This window comes from Mus caroli, chromosome 4 (genome assembly GCF_900094665.2).
Source record: "Mus caroli chromosome 4, CAROLI_EIJ_v1.1, whole genome shotgun sequence".
NCBI lineage: Eukaryota > Metazoa > Chordata > Mammalia > Rodentia > Muridae > Mus > Mus caroli.
Window position 1 is genome coordinate 92,417,038 of NC_034573.1, and position 24,036 is coordinate 92,441,073.

Sequence of the window (24,036 nt, forward strand, 5' to 3'; positions counted from 1 at the left end):
AAAAGTCTAACTCAGGCTCTAAAGTTCACAGTGTCCAATTATTTTTTTCTTTTTTCTTCCTTCCTTCCTTCCTTCCTTCCATTCTTTTTTTCTTTCTCTTTACCTTTTGCTGCTATGAAATTAGTACTACAGTTTGTTCCTTTGATGTGTGCATCCGTGTTCATGTGTATATGAATTCACTTGCCCTTTCAGGCTCACATGGAAGCCAAAGGTTGACATCAAGATGTCTTTCTCAACAGTTTCTCTACCTTACTATTTTAGGTGGTCTCTTGCTGAGCCTAGAGCTTGCTTTTTCAGCTACACTGGCTGGGCAGCAAATCCCAAGATCCTTGTGTTTCTAGCACAGCATGGGCTTTCAGATACATGTGAGCATGCCCAGGTCTTACTGTGGGTTCTGTGCACAGCAAATACATCAGCCACTGATCCATCGCCCCAACTGCCCTCCTAGTTTTTAATCTCCAGATTGCTCCATGTTTGTTTTTAGTTTGATTTGGTTTGTTTTTGGCAAAAGCTCTGGAGCAGATATGTCAAGTTGTTGAAGAATTTGCTTCAAAATTTGAGGGCCAAACCACCTCATTCATAAGAGAATGACCATTCAGGTGGCATACACTTAACAAAGAGACCTGAGATGTGACTAAGTCAGCAGATTCTTTCAGAATGTGAAGCAAGTAGAAATTTTCGGGGGGGGGGGGCGCTGGTCTGTGTGCTCACGCACAGTGCCAGAAGTTTACATTCTCTGAAAACCTGAAAGCACATTGTTAATCTCAGTGGACCCAGTTGGAATATTGACTGACACCCAAAGGGATTCGGATCCTGTTCAATCAAGTTACGACTGTGAAAAACTGAGATGCTCTAACCTCATGGTCCCCATAGGAACAGAAATTCACCGGCTGGAATGACACACTCTTGTTTTGAAAACCACCCAGGCTCCACATGGAGCTATGGGCTGCCTGAGAACGTATTAAGATGGGGTAGGCTGCCGCCTCAGACTGACCAGGGTAACAAAACAACACACTGTCTTCAAGCAAGACTCTGTGTCCTGGTTGTGCTTTGCTCAGGGTTCCTGGGCAGAAAGCACATGTGGCCTTGGCATGACAGAGACACAGCCAGCCACAGGCTTGCACAGAGAGGACTACACACCAGGCTGATGCCGGAGCAGGCCTCCTGTTGAAGGTACTCAAATCACAGGGCTGACTTACGATCTGTTCTGTTTACTTTGGCCTAGAGCCCAAACCAGAAATGTATTTCAGGCCTGGCCTTCTAGATACTATCTCTCGTCATTTAGAGGTTCGTTACACAGAGCCGCTCATCCTGTCCTGCTCTGGTTAAGGTCTGTCAGCATTTTTCAAAGGTTTATAATTCAACCCTAATGGAGGAGCTTGCCTCTTTTGGAGCTCAGCTTGGTATGTAGGGCCTACACCTAGAAGTCTAAAACTCTGGGTGTCCCCAACGCTTGCTTTACCTCCTCTACCATTTTTAAGTCGAACTCTTACTGGAAAATAGGGAACCATTGTATTAGCTTGTGGTCTTGTTAGATTTATTTTGGTGTTTGAAAGGCTAAGAAAAATTGGCAGTCGTGAGGATCCAGTGGTATGTGCATATTTTAATGACCATTTTAAAGTTAGATGGGTGGGAAAGGTCAGAGACAAGTTTGTCAACATTTCTCCAAGACTTGGAAAGCAGTTCTCAAGCCCACAGCCTGTGTTCCATTTCAGTTGGATAGTTTAATTGTGTTATTAAAATAGCAACCTGAGGGCTAACCATGCTCCTGCTGTGAGTTCTGAATGTTCTTATTATTTTAAAATTTAAATGAAATATTGCACCTAGTAAGCATGATATAACAAAACAATAACCCTATATAAATGCCCAGTGGTGCTGGAGAGGTGGCTCAGTGGTCGAAGTACTTGCCAAGCCAGGAGAAGAAGGGTCAGAGTTTGATACCCAGTATCCAGATAAATTCCATGGTAGGCATATTGGCTTGTTTGTAACTCTAGCCTCAGAGGGCAGAGATAGGTCATCCTGAAGCAAACTGGCTAGTGCAGCTGCCCACATTGATGAGCTCTGGTTTTGATTGAGATACCTTACCTCAATGAGAAAGGTGGAAGGGCAACTGAGGAAGATTGTCAGGATCAACCTCAGGCCTCCACATGCTCTTGAACACACATGCATGTACATTCATGCAAACATACACACACACACACACACACACACACACACGGACACACGAACATATAGACACACACAAACACAGGCACACATACAGATACATATGGACAACACACACATGAAAAGAAGGGAAAATTATTCACACACACACACACACACCCAAAGAGTTATAAACTCAATTGGATATTGCAGCACCAAGGTCTACTCTCTGTTCAAGTTGTTGTAAGTCTAGTTCACCATTGGGTGACTTTTAAATAATAGACACTCCTTTGTCATGGTTGATCTGGAAGGCTAAAATTAGGGTACAGCCACCTCCAGCTCTAGTGAGGTTCCTCATCGGAGCTTGTATGTCACCATCTTCTTCTTGTTCTCTTATGGTGAGTGAGGCAGAGGATGCCTCTCTTGTCATGAGGATACAAATCTCATTCATGAGGGCTGCCCCCTCATGTCCTAACCACCTCCCAAGGCCTATCCACCTAATGCCAGCACCCTGTAACATGTGACTCTCAGGAGGGCACATGCATTCAGTTCATAACACTCTCAAACGTTCATAACTAGAAGACAAAATGCTGGAATTGGTGACTGCCCATGGCCTGTGAGAGACCCTACAAAGGAGTACATACTGAGGAAGAATGCTACAGCCTATGGTGTGAGAAGACGTCACTAGAGATCAGTTAGCAGTGGCCGGAGTTCATGATGGCAAGAAACTGTAAAGCTCAGAGTGGATGGGAAAAGCAGATGACATGGACAGGAGGCTCCTGACAGCAAGAAGGTCCTGTCACTCCCAGTTGGGGGGGGGGGGGAGGGTCTCTGAAACCCAGCAGGGCAGGAGCTGCCACACATCCCAGGACTGGGCTGAAGATAAAGGGCAGTTGTATATATGCAGAGCCTGAGGAAGTTAGCAGGAGCTACCACACCCCTCCTCACACCTCTATCCATCAAAACCAAATCCAAAACATTCTAAGCTCTTGGATCTAGTCATTGTGATTCTTCATACATTTTAACTATAAGAGTAGAGGGCAGGGACCAGTTTCCTGGGTGCTAAAGAGTCCATTTTAATACAACTGTCCTTAAAGCAATTCTCTGGCCCCTTTGAGCTGTCTGGATTTGTTGGGCTCAGGAAGGAGGCATCATTTGCCCCTCCAGCTGAGATATAAAGGGTCCAGGTCTAGGTATGTTTTTAAAACATTGTGTGTTTTCTCTTTTCTGATGTGCATAGCCTTCCCTGTCTTATTTGTTAACTTTGGTTCAGTGGACAGATGCTCTTCAATTCCAAGAGTCCCTCGGGGCTCTTCAGCCCCAGCATCCCTTGATCCATCATACTCGTGCTCCCAAGCAAATGTGAGTGGCCAGGCAGAGCATCCCCTTCATCCTTCTGGCTGGAAGCAGCTTTGCTTGACCAGAGATGTTGAACTACATCTTACCTACTTTGCACTGGGGCTGAGACCTACATGGAGAATCCAGGTAGAATTCCAACTAGGGATTTGTTTTGACTCTGTCACGGAGATTTTGGTGTGAACTATAGAGATCATGGTGGGAAATCCTTCTGGAGATCAGGTTGTGGAATCAGGTAATTTCTGGGCTTAGCAGAAAGCTAGGCAGGAATCTCTGGCCAGAAAGTTTTGACCATTTTACTATGTATTTCTTCCTATTAACTACTCAAGAAAATTGTATGAGGCCATTTTGCTCCTGTTGAGACTACCTTGGATTGATTAGATTATAATCTCTGGTGGTAGAACTCACTTGCCAATTTTTTGAATGCTTTCAATGTTTATCCCATTAAATCCTCACAATTCTCTTGAAAATTGTCATTGGCCCGCCCATTTTACAGCTAAACAAACTGAGGCTCAGAGAAATTGAGTGACACCAAAGAAGGGGTGGATAAGGAGCCAAACTCTCCCACTCCAAGGCACCTGTTTCAACAGTTCCTTAGAAATACTGCTCATCTCTACTGCCTTCCATTTCAGCACTTCCTGCTCCACCTGCCCAGACCCATCCCTGTTCCATTTCCCAAGAAACTGCCCATGGGTATTTGGAAGTCCCTTGCTATTTCGTCTGATATTTATTGAATACAGCTTGTGGCTCCAACCCAAGAATGTGCAAGCTGATTTAGATTATGCTCTGCATTGAGTTTATTAAGATAAAAACTATTTTCCTAGATAGTGAGTCAGAAGCATTTATGGTGAAGTGTGCGGAAAGCGACTGCAGGTTGATAGCATGAACCGTGTGCATGCTCAGCCAGTGCGATGACCTAACTGTGTTTGGCAGCCGTCCTTTATGTTTAGCTAAGCATTTTATTTCATCTTGGGAACCCCTCCCTCTTCTACAGGGGAGGCTTGGGCTTTGGCTGGGGCCTCTTCTGAGGCTGAGGCCTGGTCCTGATGGTGACCTGCTTCCAAGCCGTTGGCTGGGTTGCCATGGCGAAGAGGTGGGAAACATTTCATATCTCAGTCTCTCTCACCTGTCAGAATGTGAGCATAACTCTTGGCCTTGCTTTCCCTGTGGAGAGGTGGGCGGGCACTCAAAAAATGAAGCCATAAATGCTGGGAGCGATTTGTGGACCTGTTGATGTGACGTCTTGTCAGGCAGTTGGTGATAAATGGAGTGTCTCCGGAGCTAGTTTGGCTGAAAGTCTCTAGAGCCTTCCATTTACTTAATCAACCCACGTTTATTAAATACCTGTGAAATTCTCAGTAACACGGGCAGGGCCAGGAGGAGGACGGAACGGAAAGAAGGAAATGGGACCTTGACTCCCAAAGAACCCATAAACCCCCTCCTTTTCCTTGCACTTCACTTTTTAGGTTGATTAGGTCTCCCTCGAAAGGTGCCTTGGCTGTCTGCACAGCCCCGTCCTCCATCCAGTTGCAGAGTACGAAGCTAGCACTGGACTTCTTACTTGTAGTCTGGATTGCCATGGGCTGGATGGGCTCAGAACATACAGAGCATCTTGAATCCTGTAAGAGTTGGGGACAGAAGAGGAGTGGGGAGAGATCGGTTGATGCCTGGAAATGAAAGCCTTAGGTTCTGGCTGTGTGACTTTGGGCAACTGTTTAGCCTCTCTGTATGTCAGCTTCCTTATCGCTGAAATGAAGGTAATTATAATATCTGGCTTATAGGATTATTTCAAGTTTAAAAAGGTCCATGTGTGTAGTGCTCCAAACAGTGTAATGCCTTGTAGATGTTCAAAGACATGCTTGTCTCTTTCTACAAGTCAGGAGGAACCAACGGCACTAAAATGTGACCGTTTTTCCTGCACTATTAAAAAAAAAAAGACATAAAAATTACCAACCCCATATTTTGCCTGGTCATGACAATCACATGGGATGGATGGTCCCATGGCTTCTAGCTGCTGGTTTAGAACAGGGCCTCTTAAACTCTCTGGACCCACAGCCCTTTTCACTCCAGAAAGTTTAATGTGACCCTGTGTACACTAGTAGATAGAATATGTATATACAAGTTAGGCACTATAAAGAAATCTACCTTACGACGATTTCTGCTAACACATAATTTTACCACTGGCTAAAGATAAAAACAAGTTTGCTTGTTAGTGAGATGGGTGTGCTCACTGTCTTGGCTGGAAACCTGACGCTGCAGGAGGAAGAGCGTCTTCAGCACTTCACAGATGATTGAGCTTTTGATTCTAGAATTGTCAGTGCTGACTTGATTAAATAGGCACCACAAAACAGCAGGGGCCATTTCAGAAATGGCTGGAGATTTTGTCCTAATCCCAAGTCAAAACTCACTGAACAATTTGTTTTTCTTTTTCTTTTTTCTTTTTCTTCTTCTTCTTTTTTTTTTACATAAAACTCAGCTGAACAACACAAACAGCAAATTATTGATTGATTGATTGATTGATTGATTGATTGATTGATAGTGTGGTGTGTTAAATGACAAGGGCCACTAAGAGGCTCATACATATGAGTGCTTAGTCACCAGGGAGTTTGAATTAGGAGAATGAGGTCTTGTTGGAGGAAATGTTCCCTCTCCCCCTCCCCCCTCCCCCTCCTCCTCCCCCTCTCTTCTCTTTTCTTGTCTCTGTCTGTCTCTTTTGGTGGATCAGGATGTAGCTCTCAGCTGCTGCTTCAGTGCCATGAATACCACCAAGCTCCCACATGAAACTGTAAGCAAGCCCACAATTAATTCACTTTTAGAAATAAGAGTTGCTTTGGTCACAGTGTTTCTTCACAGCAATAGAAGCATGACTTAAGACAGACTATATTTATTTTAATATAGCACTTTTATTCTTTGAGGATGTCAATAGCTGCTCAGCTAGCAGTAGGAGCTCATAAGCCATTTACTGCTACATGCTGGAATGTTGGCTGAGTTAATCCTGTGCAGGTCTTAACACAGGTTACCATAGCAATTGTGAGTGTTTGGGTGGTCCTATCATTTGGTCCTATCATTTCTGGAAGATGCTGTTTAGTTCTGGCCCTCTCAGAACTTTGGATCTTAAGATTTTTCTTCTTAACTTTGTGAGAAGGGGTTCATATAGGGAGACAGAAAGGGAGGGATAAGAAGAAGATTTGGGGAGAGCTAAGCTTCATACATAAATGTGTCTACACATACATACAGTAACTTTAGATTGGAATTACTCTTACAGGGGCTAATGCTTGACCCAGAAGCCATAAGTTGCCAAGCACAAAGGCCAGTGCTAGGTGTAGGATACTTTCCCTTGAGTTGTTGGTCAGGGGAGACCCCAAAGTCATCCCCTTAAAACAATCCCAACTATTTGCCATGCTCTTGGATAGCCACCAGAACCTGATGGCAAGATTTTATCAATTACTGAAGAAGTCGCATGCTTTGGTGATAGGGCTTTGAAAAAATCCAACTGGGTACTTTTCTGGAAACTTCTTCCTTACGGACTAGCTTTCCTCTTTCTGGAAGGCACTATACAAGATGCTAGTCAAGAAGAGTCTTCAATACTTTTCCTCAAGTGTGAACCTCACAAGGGACAATAACAACCACCCTGGCTGTCCATGGGTACCACAGCAGTCCCATAAACACTACAGAGATAACCAACCTCGTTCTGCTTGTGTTTAGGACACATTCCACAGACAAAGCCACATATCTGGTGTTTTTACTTTGGCTCAGAACCTGTAGCTGGGGATCTCATGGGTACCCAGAGTAAGCCTACTATCATTATTTTTCTGAATGAACATAGTATCTAATGACCTTCTAAATATGTATATACCTACAGATCAGTGCTTCTCTCAGTCCTTATCAGAGTGGTGTCTTTGTACAGAGGGCAGCAGTTAATACAGACAGCTGCTCACAGAGAAGAGAGCAAATGTCGGTGGATGGCTCAGTCATGAATGGCACACTTATATCACAGCAAGTTTTCATAACAGCATTCTAACAGAAAACAGTCCAAAGGCAAACTAAATCGATACTTACACACTGAGGAATGACACTAGGAAAATATTAAAAGACTTTGGTTTGCATAACCAAACTATTACATTTCAATAAGAGCAGAACACGTTGCCTATGCAGTAAGAGGTCTGCAGTCCGTGTATCTGATAGTCTTGTATTTGAGCCATGGTTTTCAGGAGGCCCTTATTGGAGTTATGTGGTGTGCTGGCATGCACAACATAGAGTGCACATGCTGTGTGCTCAGAAACAAGGCTGTGGAGAGATTACACAATGTGTCATGACAAGGGCTGCCAGAAACACCTCCAGTTCGTTTTAGGATTGATTTTGAATTAACTTTTGGTCATTACATGTTCAGAAACCTTTTACTGTTGCCAATTTTTTTATGACCCCTGCATTCAGTTACTTGACCCCATACGTCATACATGCTCACATAGCCACTCCCTACTCTCTGACTTATAGAGCTCAACGCTAAAGCTAAATCATTGTCTTGAGAGCCTGCCAAGAGACCCTCCCAGAAGATGAGACTATAGAGGCAGGGAAGGGCATCTGGGAAGGGTGATAAGAGGACACTGGGCCAGATCGTCCTCAATCAGTACAATGCCTCTCAGCCCACTGAGCCCTGAAACAAGAGGCAGCTCCCTGATCTGACATCAAAGAATACACCAGCAGCAAGCAAGTTAGAATGGTGCCACTCTTCACTATCATATCTTTAGAATATAGTTTCTTTTTCTTTAAGAAATTTGTATTAATTACTGGGTTATTTTAGTTTTCAGCAAATTAAACAAATTGCAAAAATAAAAGGAAAAAGTTCTCTTTGGAGTCCTCAGTATTCTGAACAGTATGTAAGTGTCCTAAGAACAAGAACTTTGAATTTTCTGTTTTTATTATTTTATTTTATTTTATTTTATTTTATTTTATTTTATTTTATTTTATTTTATTTTATTGTATAGATGAGTACATTTTATGATCACACCCATCTCTCATTCCCATACCACCCCCTAAGTCCTCTGTGTGAGACCTTCTGCCCTAGGGCATGCCCTTTGGAGCTGAAACCATTTGTTTTAAATCTTAATGTTTGCTTGCTGTCTTGTGGTCGTGGACAACTCTGTTATCTCTCTGTGTCTTAAGTGTCTCACAAGTAGAATGCTTATAACAATGTCTGCCAGGACATTAAGTACCAGGTAGGTGTTAGCCACTATGGTGTATCACCACTGCTCTCGTTGCCCAGGTTTGCCCAGAAGCACAGAGACAGAGGTGGAGTTCATGGAACTGCATTGTTTTCCTCTCTCAGTTGTTTCCTCAGCCAGCCATAACTACCTGTCACTCACCTGCCATCCCAGCATTGCTAGTCTACAGAAGGAGGGGAAAGAATGAGACATGTCCCATTGCCCAAGCATGCATTGTCAGAGGCACTGGCTCCAGCCACCAAAGTGCTACAATCCAGGGAAAGGTATAGCACCCAAGTAGTGTTGCATGGTATTTAAGTTCAGCAGTGGCTCTGCATCTATCCTGTGGACACATACCTTGCCCCAAGTAGAGAAAACTCTAAGGGCCCAGATAATAGATAAGAAAATCAAATCCCTGAAGAAGTTATTCTGTTCCTGTGACAACTCAGTCCTCATGGCTGTCAGTGGCAGAACTAGCCCTTGACCCTATACCCTATGGTCTCAGCAACTTTTCCTCCACCCACTTACAAACAGTCTGCAGCAGTCACCTCTAGCGTGATGTGCATAGCCCAGAGTTAGTTAGTCACCTAGCATGACATATGAAGCCACAGAAAGTTCTTGGAAGAAAACAGACCACAGAAAGGGCTTGTTAAGAGAGTCAGAGGAAGGGCTGGTCAGATGGTTCAGTGTCTAAAGGTCCTTGCTGTCAAACCAGATGATCTGAGTTTGATTTGTGAAACACTTATACTGAGACAAGGCTCCACTTTCACACAGGAATACACACACACACACACACACACGTAAAGAAAGATAGAGTGCGACATGCTTTATCATTTAATGCCTGACAGAGGGTCTTTGTATTGCTTGATTGAGACCCGCCCCCCCATCCTGACACTTCTGTTCTTGGCTGAACTAAGTCACAGAGCATTTGCCAGCTTCATACCTTAGGTGAGGCAGCTACACAGTCACAAACAAATCTGTTTCTTACCTGATTAATGAACCTAGAGATGCCTCTAGGTTCTTTTGGTCTCTCTGGAGAAGCACTGACCACATGATGTGGCCCCCTAGTGCTTTCACAGAGAGGTGATCTACTACAGATAGATCTATTACCAAATAGCATGCAGAATAGTCAGACACAAGCTTGGCTTCCCAGAAAAACTGATGACAGAAACACCAGCCTCAGCCCAGACCCCTTCCCAGATAGTTCTACCTGGAGCTGAGGAAGGGCTTGGACAACCAAGAATGTGTGTGTCCAGGAGGCTCTGCTGTCCGTGCAGGTCATGGAGTAGAACGGCTAAGTGGGGAAGCTAGAGGGATAGGACTTGTGCCCAGTATGGCAATAAGCCTTGGGCAAGTCAACTGACTTCTGTAACTCTAGATTTCTCCCCAGGAAGGGGGTGATCATGTTCCTTCCTTGAAGAGATAGGGAGAACACTGCAGCAAATCCCTGGCATGCAGATTTTACTACAGTCTGTGTTTGCTGCCGTTGAACTTCATGGAGTGTTGGCTAAGCCTCAGACTTGAAGGCCCGTGACTGCTGGGACATTGGAAAGCCAACTGTATGAGGCTTGTCAGCTACTCTTTGGTTCATACTCCTTCTTCTTCAGTGTGAACTGTGATTAATATGCCTTTCCTATTTCTTATCCAGACATTACAGGACTAGGGGAGGTAGAGGAAGGGAACATCTGTGAAAAATCCTCTCACCGAAGTCACTGTCATAGAAACCAGGGCAATACCATAAGTTAACATTTTTGATTCTTGGGTTTCAGCAAACCCTGACTTAAGAACTACACTTGTGTGGCTCAACTTAATTTTAATCTTCTTTTTAACAGATTTCCCAGGTGGGACCCTATTTACTATTTCGTTTTTTCGTTAGTCACACTAACATACAAAGAGCTTAAGTATCTTGCCCCAGGTTATACAGATAAGCATGGGAACAGAGTGAACACCTGAATATTCAAACCCAGCCAATCAAATTCCAGAACCTAGTAGAGTATCAGCTGCTAGACAAATATGGATCGAGGGGTTGCTTTTCCAAGTTTCTGTCTAGAAAAAGTGTATCATAATCCACTGAGGGTGTTAAGCCATGGTGCCCCATGGAGCTGTTAATTAGTCCTTTCTACCTTCTGGGCATCTCTCAAACATCTTAGGAACACATGTGCCTATACCCAGCTGCAGTCACACCCATGGGCCAAGGATGGATGAATTGATAGATACATAACTTATAGATAGCTTAGAGAAACATGCTCCAAGATAGAGATCAGAATATGCATATAAAAAAGTAAGGCTCTAGCACAGTCCCTGGTGGATTCCTGATCCCACTGGAGAGAGTATTGCCAGCGTGAGATGCAAGGTATATGGTTGGAGCAAGAGCAAATGGTGAACTTCATCCTACTATATAGGTGATAAAAAGTCATTCAGGTGGGCACGATGGCCTGTGAGGCTGTAGCGACTAGCAGCACAGGCCACCCCAATCTTCCTGTGCAAACTTTTAGAAAAATAATCATTTATTTTTATGAGTTCCTTTTATAGGCTTTTGGGGTAATTAAATTATCCAGTTAAATATCTCAAGAAACAAAACGTTATTTCCCAATAAAATTCCATTAAATTCAACAAATTTACTGTGCTCTGTGGTGTTCAACATAGTAGTAGCTACTGACCATAGGCAGTAATTTAAATTTACACATTAAGCTAGAACCCTGTGTCAAGGCTTAACCATGGTGTATAGAGAGGTGGCTGGAATCTCAGGGGAGGGGGCTAAGGATTCTCTTTGCTCCATTCTTTGACTCCAGGCTTTAGGCTCTCTTGTGGGTAATCATGTTGCTCTAATGAAGATGGCAATGACTGTTATGTTCAGAGCACAGAATTCTACAGGGGCTAGGGAAGGACAGAGAGAAGAGAAAATGCCTGTTGGGGAATAACCTACCCCAGAATGGGTGCCCATGGCAAGTGAAACCTGAGAAGAGTCATATTGGTGAACAGCAGCTTCGAGTATTGAACTTAAAATTTAAAAATGATGTATTATCTGTAACTGGATTTTACAGTATCTATTGTTTCCTAAACACTATTGAAGAACAAGCTTAAAGAAAACTTATTTCATTAAAAATTTTAATGGAACACATCTCAAGAGAAGCCAGCTGCAAATGTAATCGCATTATCATTCCACCTATGTGAAAGTCTGCCATCAGCAAGATTGCTTTCTATGATGATAGAAATCAGAACAGCGGTTGCCTGGGGGAGGGGTGGGAGGCAAGGTTTGGGAGGTGGGACCAACTACAAAGGAGTCAAGAACAGTTTCTGGGGTGTTGATGTTCTCTCTGGATAGGACACTGGTTGCACAGGTATACACATTTGTCAGTACTTGCGGGACCATTTCAGCTCAGTGTGTTACATAGAAAGTAAATTTCATTTCAGTTAAAATTACATGCTGGATTGATATGTGATGGACAGATTAGATAGGTAGGTGGTAGATGAATGACAGATGGATGGATGGATGGATGGATGGATGGATGGATGACACAGCATGGCTTTTTCTGGCTCACATGAGGGATATTATGAAAGTGCCTATTACCCATGTCTCGTAGTGATCTGGTCCCCATGAGCTTTATACTATCAATAAGAAGGTTTAGGGTACACTTCATGATATTGTGTGTTGTGTTGTGTTGTGTTGTGTTGTGTTGTGGTGTGGAAATAATTGTGTTGCTCTTGGTTTTTTCCCAGAGTTTGATTATTTTTTTCTTACCCAAGATAAACAAACATGTTTGTCAGAAGTTGTGAATGTGTTATTTAGAGGTGGAAAGAATCTAATTAAAGCGATTTCTTTTTTTTTATTTTTTGGTTTTTGTCTCTATATTCTCCTCTTTTATTAACATATTATTATTTTCAATAAGGAACATATACTAGTTTTATAATCTGCTTATAATATAAAACTCAAAAAGTTCCCTTTCCTTGTCTGAGAGAGTATGGCTGGCTCTCCATGAGTGGAATGGACTCAGGTGAACACTTAGGTCTTATATTCTGGTCAGCCCACTCTTCTGTCCCAGCATGGGGTTCTGTAGGGCATATTAGTAGCCATGGGATCTCAGTATGTGCAGCCACTTGTCTGTTTCTGGTCTGTGTCTGTGAACTGGCCCATCTCATTGTGACCCAAGGGACACCCTGGAAAAGGGATGTTCTTCAGCTGTGTCCCCCTCTCATTGCCTCTTCTTTCCTTGTCCACAGATTCTTACTTAACCCTTGATGAACCGATGAATAACATCACAACATCCCTGGGGCAGACTGCAGAACTGCACTGCAAAGTGTCTGGGAATCCACCTCCCAGTATCCGCTGGTTCAAGAATGATGCTCCTGTGGTCCAAGAACCTCGTAGAATCTCCTTCCGGGCAACCAACTATGGCTCTCGGCTGCGGATTAGAAACCTTGATACCACAGACACTGGTTACTTCCAGTGTGTGGCAACAAATGGCAAGAAAGTGGTTTCTACCACTGGTGTCCTGTTTGTCAAATTTGGTAAGCAGCCTTCAGTTGGTTTGATCACAGGTCATTGGTGCAGTGTGTCAGGACAACCAGAGTCCATGAAGACACTTATTGAGACCCATATTGTATTTGATGCCATTGTATTTAGTTTCCAATAAGTAACTCACCCAGTAGGGAATTTTTATGGTTAGAGTGACCTAATTCTAAAACATCAGAGGAGGTCTAGAGACCACTTCTCTCTGATGTCACTTCCCCTCCACCAGAGCCTTGTGGCATCTAGTTCTCAGCACAGAGAACCCCCTTGCCCAGAGGGGCTGAAAATATTTATACCTTCCCATATGCAGCCACTAAGCCTCCTGGAGGGGCAGGGGCTACTCTACGAATGAATGGTGCTCTGCATTCATCTGATTATTTTTTAGACCCAGTGCTGTAGGAGATGGGCATGTTCTCACTGGTATTCTTTAATTCACAGAGGTGGGGGGCGGGGAACTAAGGGCAAAATCGTGAATTCAAGGAAAACCACTTAAGGGTGGCAACATCCATTGTCATTGGTGGCTACACTCTCCCTCAGCCTCCAGTTACCCAGACTGTTTCTTTTGTTGTTCTCTTGTTCCCTTAGGGCCTCCTCCTACTGCAAGCCCAGGATCCTCGTAAGTACTCCACATCTCCACGCTCTGTCATTTCTAAGCATTTCCCTGTAGATTTCTGGGCAGAGGCAATGCTGTCCTGTGCTTGGGCCAGAACACTGTGTTTCCAGATGCCATTGCCGTTGCCGTCTCTCTGATGTGAAGCCCCACAGGAGACTAGCCCTGGCAGTAATCTCCAGGCTGGCAATCAGGAATCTGACTGATCAAAGCTAAGCTCTTCCTTCATTTACTATTTTTAAATGAATCTAACAGTTAGCCGCAACAGTGGATTTGGTCAAATCAAACGGAAAATGATAGAACGCTGGCTTTGGGACTCTTTCCTCCTGCTCACAGGGTCTGTTTTACATTCTACAAGCATTGCTGATGCTTTGAATTATTGCACCGGGCAACATTAGCTGATCGTTTTATTTTTTAATTCCTTTCAAAGAACTCAGCAGCTGAAGTTCTAACTCACAAAGAGGAGGGAGAGCCCCATCTTGGATTGAGAGTCCCCTAGAAGTTAGATTCCTTCCAAGTCCCTTGATAACGGAGTCTAAGGATTCCATTTCTTTAAATGATGCTATTGCTGATGCGTTTATTATTCTGCCTGAGGGATTCTCATCTTTCACTCTAGAAACATTTACTTGAGGAGGGCTTTTTTTTCTCTCTCTCTCTTTATGTATATTTTTATTTGGAGAGAAAGACCCATTTATTCAAACTCTTGCTTTGCAGGGAAACCCCCAACCCCATATTCTGTAGACTTCTGAGGTAGAATTCACCAGGTCTGCCATGAGAGCCTCAGCATGCCTGGCCTGGACCACACCAGGCTGAAAAGTAGCAGCCACTTAGCTTGGTCTAATCCCCTCTGCGCCACTTAATTACAGAGTGGGGCATTTTAGTGCAGTGCTGTGTACCTGGAGGCCCAGTGGCCCACAATCCCATTAATAAAATAGGTACTGGGTAAAAATAAACATTGGCCTTCAGCCACACTGCTCTGCTGTTTCATCAGCCAGTTAAAGGCAACTATGAAAGAGTCTTTAAAATCTCCAAGCGTTCATTGCATTCTGCTTGCTGAGATCTGAAATACGGCTTGACCTCAGAACAAGGCCGGAGTTTGGCCACTCACCCTTGTATCTCTTGATGCTGACTTTTCTTTTCTTTCTTTCTTTTTTTTTTTTAAGTTGTCTCATCAATTCCTTTGTATATGGAATTCTTTTGAAGTCTTATTTAAACAAAGATTAAAACTTTTGTTACATGCCGTAAAACCGCTTCCCACACGGGTCCGTTATTTGTTCGTATTAATCTGTGTTTCTAATGTGGCCGATAATCCGGTCACAGGCTGGTTTTTGTGGTCCACTGACTTCCCTTTTACTGTTCCGCCCAGGGCTATTGACTTTCTGCCTGCTGCTTTTGCATGAGAAAGTTACTTCTTTGTAATCCCTACGGATTGTAAGTGCTGATGTGTCCTCCTTTCTGCATGTCAGCTTTTTCTGGATGGCCATTTTTCTGGTGAAGCCAGTGTCCCATGGTTTAATATTATACAAAGGGAATCTATCAGCTTTGTGAATTGCTATACCTGAAGAGGAGTCTGACCTTCACTAAAGACATTGAATCACAGCAAAAAGGATCTGTTGTCATTAGACATTTGTGTCTCATGTTTGCTGTCTGAGCGCCTATTGAGTTTAGTCAGCTATAGCACACCACAGATCGCTGCCATGTTTGCTTAGGTCAGCCATATTAACTTAACTAAGACTTCAACCCAAGTTCGGAACTTAACGGAGCCCCTTCCAGCTCAATCTCTATCATTTTGGAGTTCCGAGTTGGCATTTTGATTTTGTTTATTTACTTAGTGTGTACATGTGCGTGTGAGATGTCGGAATATGTCCTGTTCTACGAGTCTCTGCTTTATTCCCCTGAGACAGGGTCTCTCACTGAACCTAGAGTTAGGCTGGTGACCAGCAAGTCCCAACAGTTCTTCTTTACCCCAACCCCCAGCACTGGTGTTACAGACACCCCCAACCATAGCTGGCATCTTATATGGCTTCTGAAGAGTTGAACTCAGGTCCTCATGCTTGCACTGCAAACCCTCTTGCTTGCTGAGCCATAGCCCCAACCCCAGCACTCTTTATTTTTTTCCCTTAAAAACTCAAGGCATTTCCACCTTTCTCAACTACTAGCACTTACTCTGTCTCTAAGAGTTCCTAATACTAACTCCAAGGCAGGGTGGTAGTTGCCATCTGTGCCCTCAGAGTCCCCAATGAGCAAGCAAACCCAGAAGCTGTCAGAAATAAGCAAAATAAGAGCCACAGGGATGTCACAGCATTAAGGATAATATGGATGGCTTTTTTTTTTTTGAAATTGTGCTTTTTCCCCAGAATAGAAGTGACCTACTGTTTATTCGTTACTTGTAAGTAGCACAGTCAGAGTCACTAAAATAAAATGAGTGTTCAAGGCACCAACCTAACATCCAGAACATCAGAAGAGTTAGAGGCAGGAGGTAGCACCCAGGGAGAGCCAGGAGCCTGCAGCCCAGGAGGGTTCTAGTCCCTCCTTCTGCATGATCAGCCATTCAGGTCTAAACGGAAAGGATCTGGGATGGTTGTTTGGCTGAGACTTGGAACACTTCTGAGGTTTTTGCACGACTCTGTTTATAGCCTCCGGCTTTTGCTCTGCTATCTTTGCTCGACCCTAGCCCACCCCTGGCAGCACAGGTTCTGCAGTATGAGAATAATGAAGGGTCCATACTGGTTAAAGGTTTTAAAGGTGTAAATCAAGTCATTAAACCTGCCAAGTGATAAAGATACTCCAACTAACCCGCACTGACAAATACACCTTCATTCCCCCGTAAAAAAAAAAAAAAAATGTAGAAAGCAAGATTTGCTTTCTACAGTTGAAAGGCTGGACTATCATAATTTACTATTTTAATGATTATTTTGTGTAGCTGAGTATTCTGTTCATGGACTAAAAACATACATAATCTGTATGATTTTATACTCGGTCTATACAATGACTTTTCCTCCATTGTTCCAAATGGACTTATTTCACATAGAGCTTAACTTTGGGGACAAAGTAAGAATTTTGTGTACCATGTTCAAACATAGACATGGGATCATATATGATAGCCAATCAATATAGACTATGCTACTGATTTCATAATCTCAACAACCACGTCAGTCTTAAAGGCATGCAACACCCGAGCAGATACAAAGTGAAACATGAGGTCACGTGCCACTCATAGGTAGAGATAGATGCATGTGGGCAAAAGTGTCATTGAGTATCCAAGAGTGTATTTAGAAATCTAGACTGTGTAAATCTGCCACTTTGTGTGACTTCTGATGGAATCAAGGCATGTAGAAAAGAAATGCATTTTAGGTTTACCCTCTAAATAACAATGAATAGTATATGTCATCTATAACCGAGTGACGTAAACTATATAGCTGAGACCTTAAAACAATATCACACGGCTCTGGAAGCTAGAATTCCAATATCAAGGCATCTGTAGGGTTGGCTCATTCTAAGCATTGCAAGGAAGGATTTCTGTATTTCCCTGGGGCTCACCAACACTTGAGGATGGTCACTGACTCATGGATGCACTACTTCAGCCTGAGCCTGCTTCTCCCAAGGTGTTCTCCATGCGAAATTCTCCACATGGCCTCTGTTTGGGAAAGCAGTGGTTGCACTGTGCTAGACCCACATTGTTGCTTTGACTTGACCCTTGTAAAGACCTGCTTTCCATCTAAGCTTGTCTTCTGTGGTTTTGTGGGATTAGAACCCTTATTCTAATTTTGGAGAGGTCCCAGCTCAACAGATAATGTTTAATATCGATTGCAAAATCTTGCTCAGCCATGTGAAATGCTGGCTAAAAATATTCCTCTAAAATATGAGAACTTTCACAAGTGATGATTAGAATATCATGAAAACCTGATGTCATAGATGCTTGGTAATATTCAAAATGTTGTTTGGTGTGCAAAAAATATGACAGCCGAGCTGAGAGGAGCCAAGCTGTGACCAGGTGACTGACTTATTTCCTCTCTGAAAGGCTTCTGTCACTTTTGTTCTTCCCATTTGTAAAGCAGTACCTCCTGCCTTCACCAAAACACGACACCCACAACCTTTGTGCTGCCCATCACTGTCAACTTGGGTGGAGAAGTGTTCCCTGGGGCAAGAACCATGTTGATCTCACGAGCAACTTTTAAGGTTCTGTTATATCGTGCCAGGCTGGTGAGCTGAGTCTCAAGGCACAGAGGGACCCATGTGAACTCTTTACTGTTATTAATTCTTTTCTTGTTGTGTTTATTTGTTTGTTTGTTTGTTTTAGTGTGAGCACAGGGTGGGTTCCTCTTTCTAAGTAACTGTTTTGTTGAGTACTTTAAAAGTGCACAACTCCTTCTTAGTATAGTTGGAGTTGTGCAGCCCTCATTACCACTACATGGTAGCTGTGCTTTTGTGTTAGGATTATCTGACTTTAGCAGAATAGCTTGGGGTTTAACCACATTATAGCATCCAGTGATCCTTAGTTTTTATGACTGGATAATATTCCACTCTGTGGTTACATGATGTTTTATTTATTTACTCTCTGTTGGACATTTGGGTTGCTTCTGACTTCATTCAGAATAATGCCAGATACAAGGGTTTTGGGCATGTATGTTTTCAACTTGCATATCTGGAAGTGTAATTCTTGAGACATATGAAGATCATGTGTTTAAATTTTGACAGAGTGGCAAAGCTTTTTTTCCCCAAAGGAGTTGTAATCATTTTATACTAACAAGCAAACAAAGGAAAGAGATTTGATGTTCTCTGACACTTGTTTCCATTCTAAAAATTTTATCTATTTTTATATGTATCATCTATGAATCTATCTGTCAATCATCTACCTAACTGTCTACTATCGAACTCCACCATCCTAGTAGCTGTGGTCCTTGACTGGGCTTTAATTTGCATTTCCTAAGGACTAATGGTATTACTTATCTTTCATGTACTTTTTGGATATTTTTCCGTCTTTGGGAAATGCCTGTTCAAATTCTTTGTACACTGTTTGAGAATTTTAATTTTTAGTTTTTGTTTGCAAGTTTGGTTTGTTTGCTTGGTTTTTGTTGTTGTTGTTTGTTTTTTCGAGACAGGGTTTCTCTGTGTAGCCCTGGCTGTCCTGGAACTCACTTTGTAGACCAGGCTGGCCTCGAACTCAGAAATCCGCCTGCCTCTGCCTCCTGAGTGCTGGGATTAAAGGCATGTGCCACCATGCCCAGCCGAAAAAGGCAATTCTTTACCCTTTATATTGTGCTGGGCCTCACTTAAAGCCAGTTGAAATAAGTACATGTGCTCATTTCTGGAACTCTACCCCACTGATACGTACTTCTTACCTATGTCAGTTTCATGGAATCTGCTTTACTACAAGTTTGTGGTAAGTTTTGAAGTCAGGAAGTGAGTTCTCTGAACCAGTCAGTAGTGGTTTAAGTTCAGAACTGTTTAAGCAGATACCAGAAACAGTACATAGATCGTAGATAGATAGAAAGATAGATAGAAAAATAGATAGATAGACAGATAGATGATAGATAGATAGATAGATAGATAGATAGATAGATAGATAGATAGGATTGGCTTATGTGACTATGGACTAGCACGTCTAAAATCTAAGAAGTGAAGTGCTAAGACTAACTCAAGCTGCCGTTCTCAGGTTCTGCTCTTAGAGGCTCCAAAACTAGCTGGACCAGGCTTATCAAATGCCATGGACAGCCCTACAGTCAACCAGTAAGCACTGTCAGAGCAGCAACAGATATTCTAGTGCTTGACTGAGTTGTTAGGAACCATAGTTGATAAATAACACTTGGCCGAGACATCTTCAGGGATGATCTTTTGAATACTTGCCCTGTATTCTGTGTGTTTCCATTTCCAGATGTATCTTAAAATTAATCTTATGCATAGTGACAAAAAACATATGGAACTTTGATACATGCATTAAATCTATCATATTTCAGTTGGTTTGGGTACTATTCACATCTAAACAATATTAAATCTTCTGTTCTGTGAACATGACAGTATCATCCCATTTATTTAATTTCTCTACATAGCTTTTTAGACTTCATTGTACAAGTCTACCTTCCCTTTTAGAAGAAAGTATTTTTAAGTATTTAGTATTCATGTTGCTCTATAAAGATAACAGTTCATTTCTATAAACTAATTCTAGGTTCCTGTAGACCTTGTGATATATAGACTTGACCTTGTTCCATAGCTCTAGTAAGTGTGTCTAGCCATATGTACCTCATGTCTATATCTGTCTCTCTGTGTCTATGTATGTGTATGCATGTCTATGTATATCTCTGTGTGTATGTGTGTATATATGTGCATATATGTCTGAATGTGTACATGTTTATATGTGCACTGTGTGTGTGTGTCTGTATGTGCACGTGTGTGTGTGTGTGTGTATTCCCTCAGAGTTTCCATCTCTAAGATGATATCTGCAATTCTGGGTTGCTTCTTCCTCCTCCTCATGGATGCCTTTTATTTCCATCTCTCACCCATTGTCCTTCACTGGACTCACTCTATACTGCCGAGTAGAAGTGAAGAAGTGGTGAAGTGTCAGGGCCTCTCCTCTTCAGTCTATCACCACTGAGTTTGATGCTAGGCATGGTTTGTTTTGCTTTTATTTTGGTTTGATTTTTAATGGATTCCCTGTACCCAGATGGCAAAATGTTGCCTCTTTATTCCTCTTTTCATGTATGGTTTTCATTATGTGAACATAATGGCCTTTACCAGATAACTTCTTGTGTCCATTGAGGCGATAGTGGGATTTGGTTAGTTCTTCTGTTATTAGTGCATGGTATGTCATTGATTGATCAAACTGTCATTCACAGAATACTTTTCTACTTGGATACAATATATAATAAGTCCCTTATGTGCGTTACTAGATTCCATTTTCCTGCATTCTTCTTAAATATTTAAGGTCTTTTAATTATACTTTTGGAGAGGTGGACATATGGGTGTCAGAGGACAATGTGAAGGAATAGGTCTTCTCCCTCTACCATGTGGGGCCTGGGGAATCACACACCTTCACTGCTGAGCCATCTCATCTGCCCCTCTGTTTTGTTTACTAGCATTTATTGAGGGTTTTGCTTTCTGTTTTTATAAAGGGCATTAGTCTCTAGCTGTCTTGCAATATCTCTGCATAGTTCTGAAATGAGCTTAATACCAAGCTTTTCAAATGAATTGGGAAGTATTTCTTTGGAAGCCTGTGAGGGAATTCTGTTCATTCATGCAGATGTTGATATAATTCACCATGAAATCCATTCGAAAAGTTCTTAAATTACTAGTTCAACTTCTTTTCTTGTTATGGATCTATTTAATTTTTTTTCTTCCTAGTCACTTTGGAAAGTCTGTGTCTTCCTTGAAGTTTGTCCTTTCTGTTTAGATTTTTTCAGGTTGTTGGCACATCATTGTTCATATTACTATTCCCATGTTGTTCTTTGCATTTTTGTGACATTAGTAATGGCATCCTTGGATTCATTCTTGATTTTAGGAACTTGTGTCATTTTCTCAGAGTAGCTAGCCTAGCATTGCTTTGTCTTGTCTTTTCTCTTTTCTTTTTTCTTTTGTTAAACTTAAATAGTTTAAATGATGTAATGTGGCTGTTCTGGATATCAGCTTGCCTCCCTTGTGACATTGCTGCATGGTGTCATTGTCATTTGTTCTGACAATTTCCTGGACTAAGTGTATACAGGCTTCATTCTCTAATGATGCAACCACAGAAGTCAGTGCACTGTGAGCACGCTCCCTGGGTAATTAGCCAAAGGGGGTCCTAAGATTGGGGGATTCTGCTACTGTTTGCCAAGGCCTCCATGAATATGTTGCTCCAGAAGCTGATGCTTGTGCCTTTGTTTCATGTTCTACTGTCGTAGGGCTTCTTAGTGTGGCAGAAAGAAGAATAGAGGCTTGCTTTCCTGGGTATACACACAGCTCCTTTCATGCAAAGTCCCTCTCTCCCTATATCAGAGGGTTCTGAGGTCAATGGACATGTTTTTACTTAGATGCCCCTTTGAGCTGCATGACCCTGCTGGTGTTTTACCCAACTGGGATTGCTACCCTTGACAAATATAACCTTCTTTTCTTAAACCAGTGTCATAGGACTTTGCCATTGTGAAATTATGTGACTGATCGTATGAAGACATGCTTGTGAATGGGACTTTTCCAGAGAGTTTCCAATGGATCAAGTCATGACAATTGTCTGGAAATGGGCTTTGGGGATCCTCCAGACCCACCCTGCCTTCTCCAGTGACTGCATTTGACAAGGCTATAAAGCGGTGGTGATGAACCTGTGGGTCATAACCCATTTGAGGGCTGTATATCAGATACCTTAAATATCAGATAGTTTTATTATGATTTATAACAATGGCAAAATTACAGCTACAGAGTATCAGTAAAATAATTTTGTGGTTGGGAGTCACCACAATATGGGGAATGGCATTAAAGGGTTGCAGTATTGGGAAATTTTAGAACCACTTGCTATAACGCAAGTTAAGAACAGCACAGGACTCAGAGCCTAACCAAATTCAGCTTGTGTGCTTTCTATTTACCCTCTCCTCTAAACATGAGCAACCCTAGCACGGCATTTCTTATATAGCTGCCATTCTCTGAGTTGAAGGTGTATATCCTCTGGGGTCTTCTTCTGGCTGTCTTAATTGAAAAGTGTTCATCATAGTAGGGTTTCTGTTGCTATGATAAAACACCATGAGCAAAAGCAACTTGGGAAGGAAAGCGGTCACTTAGCTTACAACTCTCAGGCCACACTCCATCCCTGATGGAGATTAGGGCTGGAACTCAAGACAGAAACTTGAGTTCAGGAACTGAAGTGGGGATCGTGGAGGGATGTTGTTCACTGGCTTGCTTCTTGTGGCTTGTTCAGCCTTCTTTCTTATACAACTCAGAGCACCTGCTCAGGTTTGGCTCTGCTCACAGTGGGCTGGTCCTCTTACATTAATCAAGAAGATGCCTATAGGCAAATCTTACAGAAGCATTTTCTCAGTTGCTGTTTCCTCTTCCCAAACACCTCCATCTTGTGTCAAGTTGACATGAAACTTAACCAACACAGTATCTAGGTCACAAGGATGTTAAAAATTAGATTAACTAATAATGCTTCCTATGTCAGAGGTTACAGTGTGCCTGGCACATGTTAGGAGCTGAATAATTCTGTCCATTATTGTTGTCATCACTATGGTTTGAACAAAAAGGTTCTTTACCTATAAAGAGGCCCTTCTTTGCAGCCCATCCTCCTGTAGACACTCCTCCCTGCTGTGACCCGCGGCCAGAGACCTTGAAACCCTTATTTCCCTTTCTCTCACCAGCTCTTAGCTAAAATCCCTTTCAGCAACAACAACAAAATCAAGTAGCTTTTCCTGATTTCTTTTTTCCTCCTCTTGTCTTGGTTCCAAGTCTCAGGCACAGTGCAAAAGTGAAGCTGAGTACTGGCCCCACCCAAGAAGGGATAAGATAACTTTCAGCCCAAGATAAGCTCAAGGAGATCTTTCAACACAGCTACTCAGGCAGTTGGGAGATGTGATGTCCTGTAGAGAGGAGACCAGGGCATCACTCAGCAGCTGGGCCAGACACAGAGGGACAGCATACCAGTGAATCCAGCTAGCCACACTGTCTGCATCAAAACCATCGAAGGCTTTGCCTCCTCAGAGCAAGGGCAGATGGTGAGAATATAGGGAGACTGGAGAGGAAGGATTTCTGATCCCAGAGGTCAGGCCCAGGAGTACAGAAGGTTAAGAAGCCAAGCTCTTATGTGTCAGCTAACCCTTGTCACTCAACAACCTCTGTGTTATGAACAGGGTGTGGAAAGTTCCCATTCAGTTGACACTTGTGGGAGGCATCTCTGTGTAGAGGACATATCCAAAAAGAGAAGATAGGTCCCTGCCTTCTAGGCAGACATTTTCTGGAAGTTTGTCCACTAAGCTGAGCTCCTTGTTCCTTGCATTACATGTGACTGCCTCCGCACCTCACATAGTAGTTAATGGGCAGTGATTGCTCGGCAAGCGCGTGATAGGATGAATAGAATCCCTGCAGTTCTCACAGGCTCCTAGGGGTCGGGGTGCCACTGGTTCTAGCCTTTCTGGGTCATTTACTAGCCAGTGATGTGAGGCAGAAAGCTTACCTTCTCTGGGCCCTAAGCTTGTGTGTGTGTGTGTGTGTGCATGTGTGTGTGTGTGTGTGTGTGTGTGTGTGTGTGTGTGTGTGTG

General features: G+C 42.7%; 1 protein-coding gene across 2 annotated transcripts in view; it reads left to right on the forward strand.

Annotated features, from left to right (window-relative positions):
• Positions 1-24,036, forward strand: part of Ror1 (receptor tyrosine kinase like orphan receptor 1) — a 346,384-nt gene that overhangs the window by 225,848 nt on the left and 96,500 nt on the right. For both annotated transcript variants that reach the window (XM_021160539.2, XM_029476592.1), the window contains exons 3-4: positions 12,924-13,211; positions 13,798-13,828. In XM_021160539.2, coding sequence (XP_021016198.1) covers positions 12,924-13,211; positions 13,798-13,828 — 319 coding nt within the window. The remainder of the gene's footprint in view (positions 1-12,923; positions 13,212-13,797; positions 13,829-24,036) is intronic.